Source organism: Ceratosolen solmsi, unplaced genomic scaffold (assembly GCF_000503995.2).
Source record: "Ceratosolen solmsi marchali unplaced genomic scaffold, CerSol_1.0 scaffold2, whole genome shotgun sequence".
Classification (NCBI taxonomy): domain Eukaryota; kingdom Metazoa; phylum Arthropoda; class Insecta; order Hymenoptera; family Agaonidae; genus Ceratosolen; species Ceratosolen solmsi.
The window spans coordinates 6,514,900-6,530,928 of NW_011948422.1; the positions used below are offsets into that span (position 1 = coordinate 6,514,900).

A 16,029-nucleotide genomic window follows, 5' to 3' on the forward strand; every position below is an offset into this window, starting at 1 on the left:
TTCTTTTAAATCTTAATATATTTAAAATAGAAATCAGTGAGTATATTACAACTAGTATAGCGTTTAATTTTCTGAAAAACTTGCCGGGCTATTTGCTGGTACACATCATTACATTTTTTTTCTTCATTTTGAACGGATGAATTATCGTAAAGAACAATTGAAATTCAAACGATAAAAGATATATAAAAGATTAATTCAAAATAATATCATCGTAATATATCATGAAAAATTAATTATTATCGATTAAATTCAGCGTTTGGGCGAACGTTAGTGATGTCTGAGGAGGAGGCAGAGAAAGCGAGGAGATAAAGTGGCCGCTTACAAGGTATCTATCCATTCCAGTTTAACTAATCTGGGACAATGGGCATCCCCCCCCCCCTCTCTCTCTCTCTCTCTCGTCCTTCAACCACCCTTCTCCCAGTACAAATAGTTATTATTACACAATGCAACAATTATTGCTAAGAGGCTATGAGAAGCAGGCAAGGGCTCTTGCCCCTATTTTGAACGGCGACGCATCCGAGACGGAAATGCGCTTGAATGCATCAGCGCAGGCCCATTGGGCGCGCGATCTTCTTCAACGTGTAGGACTAGGGATGAAGGACGAGATGGAAAACCCTGGCGCGTCGCCAAGTCTCGGTCGCCCCCGCTCACCGCTGAGGTAGGGCGACGGGTCGACGGCGGTGGCGGCGGCGGTGGCTGCGGCGGCGGCAGCAGCGCGGGCACGTGTCGACTCGCGCACTCGATCGCAAGTAGCGCCGCCTCGACGCAGTCGCAGCCGAGTAGCAGAAGCGCGCGAGCCGTAGTCCAAGTTGTAGCTGGGTCGAGAAGCATTCTGTTACGGGCCTCACGCACTCGTAGCCATAAAGGCGGAAAGAGAGTGAGAGAGAGAGAGAGAGAGAATACGAGTAGACAGGAGACCGGCCACCCCCGGGTAATCGCGTGGCCGTAGAGGTGCGCGGAGCGGGCGAGGATCGATCGCAAGCGAGGATGCCGGCGGACGCGGAGCTGAGCACGCTCCTGAGCAGGCGACAGAAGATCAACGAGGACCTCGAGGAGGGCCGGGAGGTTAAGAAGCAATATAAGTTCGTCAACGTCTACACGGAGTTCCACGAGCTCAGCAGACGCGAGATCAAACAGTACGAGCAAACCTTCAACAGGTGAGGACCATCGAACGCTCTTTCTCCTACCTCAACCCCACCCGCGCTGCCTCCGACCCAACACGCCCACGTCCTCTCTTTTCTATTCCGACTGTGGCCGGCTACGTGCGGCTGCACTGGCCGTTGTTTTTCGAATGTCGGCGGTGGCTCGGCGGAGGGAGCTTCGGACAACACACGCGCGCACTCGAATCCGAGAATTCCAATGTCCCCCTACGGAATGCAAACGGTCCGTGGCTTTTCACGTCTCCCGTCGGGCAGCGAGCCCAAACGAGCCCAAACGAGCCCAAACGAGCCCAAACGAGCCCAAACGAGCCCAAACGAGCCCAAACGAACCCAAACGAACCCAAACGAAACCAAACGAACCCAAACGAACCCAAACGAACCCAAACGAACCCAAACGGGACCAAACCATCCACCCGCGATTGGCGGCTACCTTTTCCGAGTCGGTTGCTCATTTCTCAAAATTTTCCTTCCCTTCCTTCTTGCCGTATTTGCTCTTATCCTTTCGCTCACTTTGCTCACTTTGATTGCTCGTCGTTAATCACCGGATATTTTTTTTTTCACACCGCCTGTAATCCTTCTATTTTTCTTTTTTCTTTTTCTTTATCTTTTTCTTTTTTTTTTTTTTTTTTTTTTTTTTTTTTTTTTGCTTTTATTCGCCCGTCGTGTGTTGCTGATCCGTCAAATCTATCAATAATCTTGGAGCTAAATTTCGGCTTGCAGTGCGTGGCCGCGCACTTGCGTAAAAATGCTAAAGTTGCCAACGCAGTTTTAAATCATTACGATTAACGGATAAATTTTTTACAGTCAGGAGAACATCGTTACGTCCGCATTTATAGCAACCGAGTGTCCGATTTTACGACTGCTTCATGAATTATCCATACAATACTTGTTATCCCCTTTCGCCCGGCTCCTAGCCCCACAGTCGTCCTGTCAAACGCCAGAAACTTATTATGAAAGTATACAATAATTAAACACTGACGAGTGAAAAACCAATTAAACAATAATTCAAAATGTGTCACATGCTGCAGAATTAATTCGGGTTCCAGCGAGTCAACAACTGGGCTTTACAATTATGTTCATTGTTATTTTCCAAACTCATTGAATTTACAAGCTAAGACACTTTGTTACGCAAAGGAAGAAAAAAATGAGGAAAAATAAAGGGCATTGAGCGGTGCACGCAGATTTTACCGTTACTATTCGTCGTTCAAAATTCAACTCGGTTATGGCATTTTCACAAGAATTCGATAAAGCATATAAATCCGGTTACAAAGTAAATGAACTATTTATTTGCAGTGCTTAAAAGAAAAAAGCGATGACGGTTTTGCATAGGATATTGAAAAGTCCGTTTATTTAGCTGGGAATGCCTGTTGCCCTCTCAGATGCTGAACTCGAGCCTCTAAATCTTTTTAATTAACGGTTGCTTCGCACTCATTAGCAAATGTCTATAAAGATTTTCAATGATTTACAAACACTTGTGTAGGCTGTGATCGATAGGCATTCGTAAAACAAATGCGTTTGATACGCAAATATAGTTTATTCGTCTATAAATTATTTACTTTTTCGCTTGTTTGTTTATTTATTCGTATGTGCGCTTAAGTCGATAAACGCACGTACGGATAATTTGGATGGAGACTGCTGTTTCCCGTTCCGAGAAATTGCCTATATGCTTATGCTAAGTAGAAGAAGAAGAAGAAGGTATTATTACCTTGTGATTAATTACTAATCCATTAATTTCTAACTTTACAATCATTATGATTAATTTTACTGATTTAAGGAGTAGTCATTGGCAATATCTTCAATAAGATCGCTTTAAAATGTTTTCATTATCAAACGAGTTGATCGCTATTAAACTTAATCTACTCACGCATAAAATTTTTTTATCAATAAAAAAATCTTTTTATCAATAAAAAAATTTTTCGTACACAAAAATGCCTGTAACGGAGTTGAATCAATTATTGTCGTGTATACATGCGCGCGCGTACGCTCGTGCACGTGTTTTGCAAATACACACTCTTATGAAACAAATAATAATAATAATAATTACAATAATCGCCGTATTTAATGTAATATTAATTATAATACAATATTATTATACGTAATTTTAATGATAAATATTCTTTATAAATTTCTTTGTAATTTGTAGCTGTAATTTCGGTAGAGAAATTTCGTAAATATCGGATGAACGTAATAATCACAAAAGTACTTCTGATTTCTACGAGAAAAGTTTAAAATTAAATAAACGTAAAAATTAATTTTTTTTTTTTTTTTTTTTTTTTTTTTTTTTTTTTTTTTTTTTTTAATTAAATTGCGTCTCGATAGTCACACGATTGCTTCAAATGTTATTATTATACTTTTAATTGCAAAGCATTAAAAAGTTACGAAAACAGTTTAATTTTTAACGATCTTATACTTACTATGATTTTATAATTTATTATAATGGCTTAACTACGTTTTATTTTTTTAATATTTTTAGCATTCCAACGTGACAGATAATAAATCTGTTGTCGTTATACTCGAACAATGAAAGCTCTAAAGTTGCACTTTCAACCATATTGAGCAAGCACCTAACGACGAAAAAAATGAACCTCCTTTCATGCGCGTAATAATGTTATCTTCCATAGAGATTATAATTTCACTTACTTAAATCGACACTTCGGTGAAAGACAGAGAGACAGAGATAGATTGAGATTGAGATTGTCTGGCTCTCTCTCTCTCTCTCTCTCTCTCTCTCTCTCTCTCTCTGTGTGTGTGGGAGAGGGAGACGATAACGCTCCTAACAAACTATTATGTCTCCCGAATAGCAGTTGTGCATTTATTTGGCGCATGGTTAAAAATATTTTGCTCGTACAGACGTTAATGTATTAGTAAGGATAGTATTAAGCCATGATGAAATCATGCGGGATAAGCATTAAACAAACTTCGTAAACGTGTGTTCACTTCAGTCGCGAAACGAAAATAAAATAAATGGCGATTTTGTAGAATAAAAGCTAAACAAATTTTCATCGGTTTATCGATGTGCATCTATCGGGTAAAACATGCTCGTGCACAATGAAGATTCAGTCTCGAGTGTCAGCTAATATTCAATAAAAATATCTTTTTTTTTTGTTATTTCATGTCCGACTTCTTTTAATGATTATTAGCATTAAAAATAAGCTTCAGCCAAGCTAATAGTCCTGGCTTCCAATCTCAAATATTTGCCAAATACATAAGAAATTAAATCGCCGCCGTTCGTATAAAATTTATGACGAAGCTATAAATAATTATAAATGGTTACAAATATTTGTATAATAAATTATGAGTATCGGGATATCGTTGTGTAAAATGTCTCGGAGACATTACGATGATAATATTCATTTAAATTTCAGCGTTTCGGGTATTTGTAGCGATTCGCTCGATATATCTATTTTTCGAAAAATTGAACTTTCGTTTTCAATTTTGACGTTTCCTTTTCTGTATGAGCTTATGCCACTGACCGTTTGCTTTTCTAAAGCCACAGGCCTTTTATACTAAGTATTATAACAAAGGTAAATTTTTTTTTTTTTTTTTAATAAGTCTTAATTCCTTTACATTTGTCGTTAAATTTATTTAAGATACATGGATCAATAATGATATTAAATAAATCCATAGTTTATTTAATAATAAGTTACAAAGAATAGGAAAAAAATTTTTTTTTTTTTATAGAATACATAACGACTTAACTTGGCCTTGACTTCCTACATGAAAATTCAAATGAGGATTTATGAAACAAATACTTGAATTATTGATTAATTTAGGTTATTATTTAACGGACAGGAAAAATGCCGTTACATCGAGTAAAATAGATAAACCAGTAGAAAACTGGTTAAATTATTAGCAATATTATTATTATCGTAACTCTTACTATTATTACTATTGCGGCCGTACAACTGCTATTATCATTATCACTACTACTACACCACTACTGCTACTGTGCTACTGCTACTGTTGCTACTACTGCTATTACGACTACTACTAGTAGTAGTAGTACTTTCGTTGGCGTTGTTGGTGTTGCTGACAGTACGATTGTACGAATTTCAATCAAATACTTTAAAGATTTTCTTAATGTATTATTATTATTGTAATAATGACATTTAAAAGTTTAATCGTGCATGCGAAAAGCAGAGATTCAATAGGTCTCGATTTGCGAATAGTCGAGACCTTGAGCGAGCTACTAGTAGGTCCAAATTGAAGACAATGGGAAGATTAAATATTGCATTTTTGAAAATTGTGGGCCATCGTCGCTGGCCGAAATGCGCAGGTAATATAAATTGTAAGATGAATGCGAATTTAAGGCACTTCCCCAGTCCCCTGTGCTCGAATAAATCTTACTAATTTTACAATCCGATTCCTCATATTGGCCACTGCCGAATACAAAATGCGCGCTTATCCAATTGCTTTAATAATAGCTACGATCCGAGACTTATCTCCGTGACTTATAATACGTGTAAAACGCGAATATCAATATCCTGGGTGCTGGGGATACTTATCTCGGTCGTCGCGTATTGAATTACCTGAAAGCGGTGGTTGGGGTAAGGGGGTGGCAGGCAGACAAGCTTGCAAGGAGAGAGCGAGTGGAAGCAGATTATGGGGCCAAAACCTAAAGAACCCGATCGATGGTGCACTGCCACTCGTACAACTTCATTTCTGGGGCGGAATATAGTATTGGGCGGGCGCATGCGCGCGTTGTAGCAACTAGTTCACCTGCGCGACGCCAAGTCGAATTCGCATTGTCGGCAACGTGTCGAAAGCGATTACCACGAGTCTGCTGTGGCTGCGTTAACGGGTAAATAGGGCAACTTAAGAATAACAGTCTCAGCACTACGTAAAAGCGATTGGTGGCCGAGTGGGGGTATGCAATTACAATAACAATAATAACAATAATAATAATAATAATAATAATAATAATTATTATTATTATTATTATTATTATTATTATAGGCAGTTATGACGAGGTCGTGGTTTTCTGACAACGCCAGTCTTTTCTAAAATCATTTCGTGTATCGTTTAACCTAATGACTAGCTTGGCATTGTTTTTTCTTAAATGACAGACTAGGGTAAGGTGAATCATAGGTTTCGTATAGGTTTCGATCGAATGCTCCGTTTGTTATTTTGCGACTTGGGCTCGATGTATGTGATCATCATCATGAGAAGACGAAGCTAACAAAATATCTTTTATGTTTTATAATTTTGGTAAAGCGGCTTCGTGAATTTGTAAAAGTAGTGGTATTACGTTATTTTTATAGCTTGAAATTCTATCGATATGCGCACGAGTTTGTTTCTAAAACAAAACAAAAACAAAAAAAAAACGAATTAATTTGCAGCAGCGTTGTGTATAAAACTACTTTAGAATGGCTTGTAGGAGGCGACGATGGTGGCAATTATACATTTATTATTTTATCTATAGAAGCTCGACGATCAATTATTTTCTCGATATACAATGATCTATATCATTAGAATAGAATCACATTGAATTTAATGCTCGAATTCTTCAAAATCATCCATTCATGAACTCATGCACATTTACCTTCTCTCGCATTTTGTAACCATCGGTATTTGTAGCTTTCAATGACTGTTTCAATTACGCCTATGCGCGCACAAAATAACAACAACAATAACAAAAGCAATTAATCAATAGGATGTAATACATGATATTGTCACGGATTGTAAACTTGTACATATAATATTAATTCAAAGTAAAGCTTAAAATATTAATGCTGTAGATAGGATAAGTATTGAAAGCATTTGGAAAATATTTATCATATTTATTTTTCTAGATATAAATTCTAAGAGTTGTTTATTTCGATCTATTCATATCGTTAAGTCATAAGGATCGATTGCACGCGTACGATTGTTACATAACTGAACCAGTGTACCTATTTTGAATGAGCATTCGAAAGAGAAAAACAACGGAATTCTGGATAACTCGTGCTATCCTATCATTAAAGCCGTTGTAGACGTTTCCATTGTATTGTTATTTTGGTCTCGATGTCATTGACGTCATTTATCTTTTTAACGCTCGACGAGGGTAAGAGATCGAATTTTTATTATTTATCAATTAAATTACAACTTTTTAATATTTATATACAATTTTCAAATAATGCCATTAACAGCTGGCCAGGCAATATCCATCAAATCACAAACAATCGTCGAGAATAAGCGCAATCTTATAGCATTCGTGTCACCCTTACTTTCCATCTGCAAAAGTTAGTACAGTTTTCACAAGCGAAACGGAATAGGAATAGGATCGGAGATAAGAGAATCGTCAATGCGTACTTAAACCTCCAAGTACTCGAGAATAACGTCCACGCGTATGGGTCATAATGCATTGAGAACGGCTGCACATCCGGAAGGGCGGCTCGTCCGTGGCATTAGCAAAAAGGAGAAAGGAGAATAAGCCGAATGCACGCGTGCACGGAGGGCGGATAAATAATATAGACGTGAGGGCTGTTGGCAGGGTGAACGGCTAAATCGAGCGAGTATGGCGCGTCGTTTTGCCTTTCTCTTCCCTTCGTGGGAGCTCCGCTCTTCGCTTAAGAGTGGGAAAAAGAAAAAAAAAAAGGGGGGGGGGGGGAAAAGGAAAAAAAAAAGGATCGATCGCGACCTCGACACCTGTGTGCGTGCACGTGCGCCACACAGCACGAAAAGGGAAAGCAATAATTGCACTCGGAGACATTGAGGCGAGCGCCGCTCATGACGACCCATGAATTATATGCCCGATGCAATTCGCTTTCTAGCAGCCGATGCTGCTCCCAAGGATGATGCATTAGCTCGTCCATCGTTAAATTAGCGAACTTTTAGAATATCTCGTACCGTACCGCTAGTCGAAATCGCTTGTACCGTTCTGCTCGTTTAAGCGGTCGGCGAGGAACGTTCCTCATCACCGGGGACCGATCGATCGAACGATGTTATTTAACGGTCATTGGACTTTTTCTCCACCCAAATCCCCGACGATGATCCGCTTAGGTGCTTCTCTGGGCGGCGTTTATCTTTATGAGCAAACGTTGATTCTGATAAGAGCGACTCACTGCTATAGGGAACGCATGCGCACGCGGGCACATTGAGCGATGGAGGGGTGTGGAGAAGGATGATGATGATGAGGAGGAGGAAGAGGGAGGAGGAAGAGGGGGGGGGGGTGGTGGTGGTGGTGGTGGTGGTGGTGGTGGTGGTGGTGGTGGTGGTGGTGGTGGTGGTGGTGGTGGTGGTGGTGGTGGTGGTGGTGGTGGGTCATGTTCTATTGAACAATCGAACACGATATTTTTACTGCGTAGAAACATAAGGAACGGGACTCGTTAATCGATAGTTGCTCTTATAGGGCTGAAGCGCTTATACAATGAAATGGCCGTAACTTTGCACATAAGAAAGTGCGCGCGAGTATTACGTTGTAAAATCGTCGATCAAAAGGGTCACAGATCGTTTCACAAGCCTCTACACGAAAACTCCTATTGCTACCAGTTAATCTTAATGCCTTTACTAAGCAATAATTACTAATAAATATCCTCTTGTATCGCTCTGTATTTGTCCTCGATTATGTTTCATCGACTTTTACGAGCGTCCAAAGGAAATATCGTGAAATAGGTTTTGAAAAACTTCGTTATTGCTAATGCTAAGCACGTGAACGGCGTGTTGATAAAACCAAGTGTACATAGCGATGAGGCCGGAGCTAAAATAGCAGATATTCAATATAACCTTCCTGTGTTGTGTTTACTGTTACTGCTGACGCAGTTCGTACTCCACCGTTCTCTTGTTCAATGCGATGCGATGCGGGGAAATGGACCTTTCCAAATCATACCGCGCGACCTAGCTCTCTTGGAGGCAAGAGTGATCCTTCCTTGCTACGATATACCAATCACCACGGATTTCGTACGGCCGTTTATCCGCACGCACGCATTCAATGACTTTAATCGTTAGGATGGCCTGCCTGTCAGTGGGCTTGTCAGCATGCCTGTCAGCTCGTTATTTAACGCATTTAATCAACTACAACGGTTCAATCTATCTCGAATAAAAGCAAGAGCGAGCGAGACAATGCTATCTCAAGCGCGTCACGAATTTCAAAAGATCTTGCGCTGAACAACGGCCGCCCCTCACCGTAATAATATATAGGTCAACGATAGAAGAGAAGGGCTGTCGTTGGCTTAAAGAGTATACCTCTTCTGACAACGCGCTTCCCGCACCCTCCATTCTATTAGTAAGCTTTTAATCAACTTTAGTTTTTTTTTTTTTTTTTTTTTTTAAGCGCCCTCCCCCTCCTCGTCCGACTTCGTTCCGACGCGGGCGTTCACGGATAAAGAACGGCTGGACTCGCGCCAGACTCGCGTCGACAAAACGCCTCACCTTTGTGAGCGAGGCACGCACTAATCTTAGCTCGAGCTCGCGAAAATCTTCAGAACGCTCTTTATAACGGGGCTCGTTACATCAAAGAGGCCCCATTTCGTTCGTATTTTCGGTAGGCGTGCGTTTCATTCTCATGCTACCCGCCACCTCCAGGAGACATTTATTAGCGCGAGGGACGAACGCGCGTGAGAGCAGGGCGCGCAGGGAGGCTGAAGGCATCTCCCGGATTACTCCCCCGGCCTCGGAAATCGTCGCGTATCTAAAAGCATCTCGTTTACGAGAGACCGGCTCCAGTGGCGCGGACCCCCCGTGCGAGCGACGACGAATTTAGACGTCTGGCCAGAGTCGGGCTATTTTCGAGGGCCAGCCCAGCTACCGTCCCGCTTATTCTCTGGCCTGCGAGGGAAAGTCCGTGGCCGACGTGGGAAATACGGATCTCAAGAGACGCGGCGAGCCGACGTTACGAGCTTACGCATTTCCGTAATACGCATCCCCGTCGGTCCCCCTCTCCCACGTTACCGCTTGCATTAGAAAGCCCGAGGCGATACCGAATGCTCGCCATTGTCCGCGCCATTTCGCACTCAACTTTTTTTGTGACAGATCTAGCGATTTCTTCTATTCGTTTACCTTTATCCTCGTAGCGGTCTGCTTAGATGGGCGATAATACCGATGCTAGTGGATTAGGAAATCGGTTACCAAGATGCTACGATCTATCAAGGCTTGGTGCACTTACGCGAGCGTGTCTTGTGCATACGAAAAATTCATTTTGTATAATAATAGTATTTAGCATTGACATCGATCCTTTGTCGTATTATACAGGCCGCGACGAACATTTATATTTATGCATGGAAACTATTTCATTTGCGTGTTTTCTCTCCTTCCTCGTCACTCTCTCTCTCTCTCTCTCTCTCTCTCTCTCTCTCTCTCTCTCTCTCATTCCCTCATCCTCTCTATGTATGGATAATGCTAATAATAAAACAAAGTATCAAGAGGGTCTTTGTATATATGACTTTAAGAGGCATAGCCTCATAAGAATCGCAAGGCCCTTTCATCTAACGATCTTATCTTATCTCTTAACAGTCGGCTTATTCCCCTTGCTTTGCTCGCTGCAGTATCGTTCTTGGTGTCAAGTTAAGACAAGTGAAAAAAAGAATCTTTTCGAAACTCTGTGACCGAGACGCGAGTCGCCTGATTCAAACTTTACACGTTACGACGAACGTGCCCGTACGTGTAAATTATGCTCTTTGTCTTCCTTAAACTAATCCCTCCAACATTTGTTAGATCACGAGGTGAACATTCATAATACAACGCGCGCCAGTCACAAAGGCAATCTTTGGACTTGATACGATAAGGCATTAAGTATGCGCTAAATCGCTACGTTTCATTAATTATAAAATTAATTTTAGAAAGAATTAAAATTAGAAATAAGCGCCATAAGTCATTTATCGCAGCGACACCTTCCACGCATCTAAAAATATAGGTTTATTTGAGTAATAAAATCAACTTAATGGCTTAAGCTGCATTTTGAAATGGAGTTATCATTCAAGTCCTGCTTTATTAAAACGAGAGAAATGAAAAATGTTTGTTAACTGCGAGGACCGTTATTCCCAGTTATTTTCATTTTAAAAATTATTTAATTATACTTGACGGGGCAATAAATGGAACATTCTGGCAATAAAACATCTTTGGACATCGCGCAGCCTTCGAAAGTAATTTGAAAAGTTCAGTGTGCGGATCGAAGAGTCTACTACAGCAGTCCCTTCGTGCATTAGGTATCAATTTTCTAAGAACGGTAATTCACCAACAAGTGCGCTCCCAGTTATTTTCTGCACATTTACCATAAAGAAGTGATTGTTGTTTTACGTGTTTTATACTGTTTTCTAATTGTAAGGATGTTTTTTTTTTTTTTGGCAATGAAAATTTGTTAACCAGAAAGGGCATCATAAACTTGCCTTATGGCATTATTACCGTCTCAAATGCCGGCCAAATTATAATAAGCAATAATTGGAGAACAATGGGAGACGAAATGATTAAAGTCTTTTAACGGCAGCATTCATTTATCATTTTCATCGTGAGCTACGATCCTCCATAATACGAATAGTGCGCAACGCACACAGCTAAACGATTTATCCTCGAGCGCGATCGTCTTAGCTTTAAAATACCATTATGAGCGCCATTGGGAAAATGAAAGATAAGCACCTTGCGGGCGACTACATTTCACCTAATGCAACACCTCGGAAAGGAATCATTATCCCCCCATGAATCCATATAATTGTGTCTATATCTCGTCGTCGTCGTCGTCGCCGCTGCCGCCGCCACCGCCACCGCCACCGCTGCCACTACCACCGCCACCGCCACCATCGTTTCCTTCGTGGTGGGGCGGCGGAACTGGTGATGCCTTCTTCTTAGAATTTGCGCACGTGCTTGGAAATGCCGCGAACGTAGCCACTCGCTGACCCATCGCTTTTTCTCCGTCTTTCCGCGGCCCAGCGGGACGATGAGCCAAGCCGCTAACTCCGATCGATAAGCGTTAAACGTCGTCTACATGGATACGTGAGCGACGCAATTTAAAAAAGCGCGGAGAAATCGAGTCGGATATCGAACGTTGTGCCTTGAAAGCGAATGCATCTATATATATATATATATATATGTGTGTATATATATATATATATATACATTTGTAGATTTTATTGCGCATGATAGGAAGATGCGAGGCCAAATGAAGAGCTTCCGTACAGCGTATCTAGCTGCGCAAGGGGAAAGTGTTTTTATCGATTATCCTGTAATTGCGGTTAATCGAGATGTAAGTGCGGTGGCGATGGAAGCTGTGCGCCCGGGCACTCCTGTAATTTGCAACCGAGTGACTTACGCGGAATTTGTTGTTGGGACGTTAACTGAAAATTGGCATTAAGAGCGCGAGAAAAGGGTGTTTAGATTTTCGCCATTATTCGTCGACGACAATTGTCGCACAAATAGACTCGTGGAGTTGAAAAATATAATAAAAGCAAGTCCACGGCTTATGGCGCTTCGAACGTAAAAGTTATTAATGATTAATATTAAAAAAGAAGGTTAAATTTAATTACTATCTATGAATACGACATGCTACAGGGACATGCTCTTCGTGTATTTACCTTATAGCCTTTACTCACATTTTTCCAGAAACTATTTATATCTCTGCGAGGTTTGATGATGTGCAAAAAAACAAGTTAGGTACATTTTTTCTGCTTTCGAAAATGACTTTTCGAGAATCATCGCAATGATAGCGCAAAATTAAGTCCAACGATAATCGTCGTTTTCTGTTAATATTTTTTTACACGTATTATTATTATATTCTCGTACAGGTGATTATTATTATTACCTATTTTTTTTTTTAATTTCTTTTTTTTTTTTCATTGGAATTCTTAAATAACTATCTTTTCTTCGAGGCATTACGCTTTGTTTCTCGTGAAAATCCAATTACATTTTTAAATGTTTTTGTTACCCTCGTTTCAAACTACATAATGCAATCATACGTTCTATCCTCTATTGAAAAAGCATTGGATTTTTATGTTTCAACAGGATTGTCTCCATTTAAATTTTCTATATATTAAAAACGCTTTTGAAATTCGTCTCAAAATATAGTTTCTATAGCGTCTGTCGTCGGTTTAAAATGTCCATAATAATATTTAGATTTTATAATAAGGCACCTGTGAGGAATGGAAAAAACGAAGAGTATAATGGATTTAATTGCTCGAGCACAAATATATTTCACATTAGTAGGCAGTAGAGGTCGTTAACGTTTACACTACAATAATAATGAATACAATTTTTGTCTTTACAAAAATCGTTTAACTAACAGAGGCAATTCATTGCCGAGTTGAGATTCTCGATTCTCATAGCACGACAAACCCATATTTTCACACGATATTTCACGAGGGAAAGAATGTAGCGCTTAAATAGTTTTGAAACAACAGATTTTCACCTTGCCTGTTTGGCGTTCAAGTGAAAATTTGCTTTGTAAAAGTGAAACGCTTTTCAACGACATCAGTCATATTAAATTGGCCAATTTTTCTCGCTTACATTTTTTAGTTTTAGAACGATGTTTTAGAACTTTTTGAGTTAGAACGATGGGCGTTAAACATTACAAAGCCATCGGTTATTAAAAAAGATGGGGAAGACGAAGAATAAAATATAGAGTGTCGTATCGGTAATGATGAAGTTGCTTAACAAGCCGTAATGCACTTTTTTCGGGCAAGACGATTTCTAAACGATCTGCAATTATGCAATGCAAATGCAACGTAACAATCGTAAAAACGTTTGGCCAACTTTATTCCGTAAAATATTGCAACGCGAGTAGCCGAAAATAGTAATACTTACCTACTTATTGCTACTACTACTACTACTGCTACTACTACTACTACTACTACTACTACAGTATTAATGTTAATAATGGTAAACCGACTAAAACGAACCGAAAGTTTCCCAGCAGCATTGTACAGAGTACTAGAATTACGTTGGCTATGGCAATCAGCGGCAGCCAATTAATTAAAAAGCCAACGTCTAACGTAAGACGCGTGTCGCATGCCGCCGACGTTGTACTTTCACCTCGTCGCAAGGACGCCGCCGACGATGATTTTAACGCGCTACTTACTACACTTGTGCTCGCACGCTGTCACCGCGGTAAAAGGGCGTTTTTCCGTGCGCGTGGCCTCGCGTCTTTTTCCTTTCCTCATTATGCGCTTCGTTTCATTCTTTTTTTCTTCTTTTCTTTGTATTTTCGCTGTTATAGAGCAACGGGTTACGTATTCTCGGTAAGCTTCGAGTGAGCATAGTAGCAGGGAATTTTTTTCAAAATTCTACATTCGCGTGTTTTTACGTCAAGTGCGTTTTTGTCGAGAGTACAGTACAAAGAGGCGTTGCTTAAGACTTTGCAGAAAGTCTCGGGACACTTTATTATTCTCACGTGGCAATGTATTTTTGTCCCCGAAGGAATTCATACGTAAAATATCAGCTTGAACGATCATAGTTTTTTACTTTCAACTCGTTCCTTTTATGTCACCAGACTTTGCATTTATTCCATTAACGCGCACAAGCGTTTATGACATTTTTTTCATCATCTTCAGCCTCAACTTCTTCTCCTCCTCCTTCTCCTCCTCCTCCTCCTCCTCCTCCTCCTCCTCCTTCTTTCTTCCGCTCTTTCTTGCTCTCTATCACTTTTTAATAATTCGTAAATATTTTATTCGTTGCAATTTGAGTGGTGAAGAATATTATCGGCCGAGTGTGTGACATATCTGAAAACGCGAACCTACCGTAAAATAATAAATGGAAAAGTTTGATATTCGAGCGTGAGTTTATAAGAATGTGCGTAAAAACGTTTCGCTTTGAATAACCTACTTATGGGAGTGGTAAAGCGACATTCGCAAATCGAAGGTTGAAAATTAAAATCATTCCTTTGACTTTGCTAATGTTATAAGGCTTTTGTAATTACGCGTATCGGCATTATGTTTATTGATAAATGCTCATTGAAGCGATGCCTGCCAAGCACATTGGCATTAAACGCGTGCGATTTGCTTCGTTTAAAGACTTTGTCATTTTTTCGGGTCAAAAAAGTCGAAAAAGAGAAAAGTAAAAAGCATGTGTAATAAGGACCCGTTTGTAAATTTATATATTATATTCCAGTCTTATCTCTTTTCGAATATTTCATCTGGATATGTAAGCGCATGTAAATTCGAAAGCGAGCGTGTGCGTACGTATATAATCGCACAACGAAGACGGTACTTGTTTTAGAAATTCCCTATTTATAATCTTTTCTATATCGAATATCATTGGAAAGAAATTTTATCAGTGCGCGCGCTTCCACGCACAAACGTACAGTTACATAATTGAGAAATTCTTTTACTTTATGAATAAATTATGTTTATATCGAGCGCCCCTTGATTGTAAAATCGAAAAGATTAAATAAAATTAGCTTGGCTTTTTCGCTCATAAAAAACCTAAAGTTCAACGTGACGCTACAGCTTAAAAAAAGGGAAAATGCATTTAAATGTAAAGCCGAAAAGAAGTGGAAGAGCCGAGGATCATATGACGGAAAGCGAAAAGGCATTTACTCGCAAACAGCACCACCCATCTGCAATTCATTAAGTAATTAGGCGGAGAGAGCCGCTACATTAGCCTCTTAGTTTTCGCGATGCATTGCTATAAACATGACGCGATTAGCGCTTGACATTGAATTTATCGGCCTCGAATGAAGGAAAAGTTGCGCTCCCAACGAGCGTTCGACATAGGCAGCAGACACGCATTCGGATTAGATGTCGTTGTGTTGCGTTGGGAATGGGAAAGTCAGCTAGAGTACACGCCGCTACCTCCGGCGAATAAAGCGCGACGCGACGAGGAGGATTCGAGCAAGGCCTCGAGGCCCCTTTGTCCATTAGCGATGTGCCGAGAATTTACGAGCGACGCCTCAATTATCAGAGGCCAGCTACTAATCTCCCACCCGGAAATCTGCCTTATCTTGCGCGCATCGCGCATTTATCCTCTTTTC

General features: G+C 40.3%; 1 protein-coding gene across 1 annotated transcript in view; it reads left to right on the forward strand.

Moving 5' to 3' along the window:
- The first annotated feature begins 888 nt into the window (after window positions 1-888).
- Swip-1 (EF-hand domain-containing protein D2 homolog Swip-1) overlaps window positions 889-16,029 on the forward strand; it is a 28,967-nt gene continuing 13,826 nt past the window's right edge. Inside the window, exon 1 of the mRNA XM_011499254.1 lies at window positions 889-1,157. Within this exon, the coding sequence (XP_011497556.1) occupies window positions 988-1,157 (170 nt within the window). The 5' untranslated portion in view covers window positions 889-987. The remainder of the gene's footprint in view (window positions 1,158-16,029) is intronic.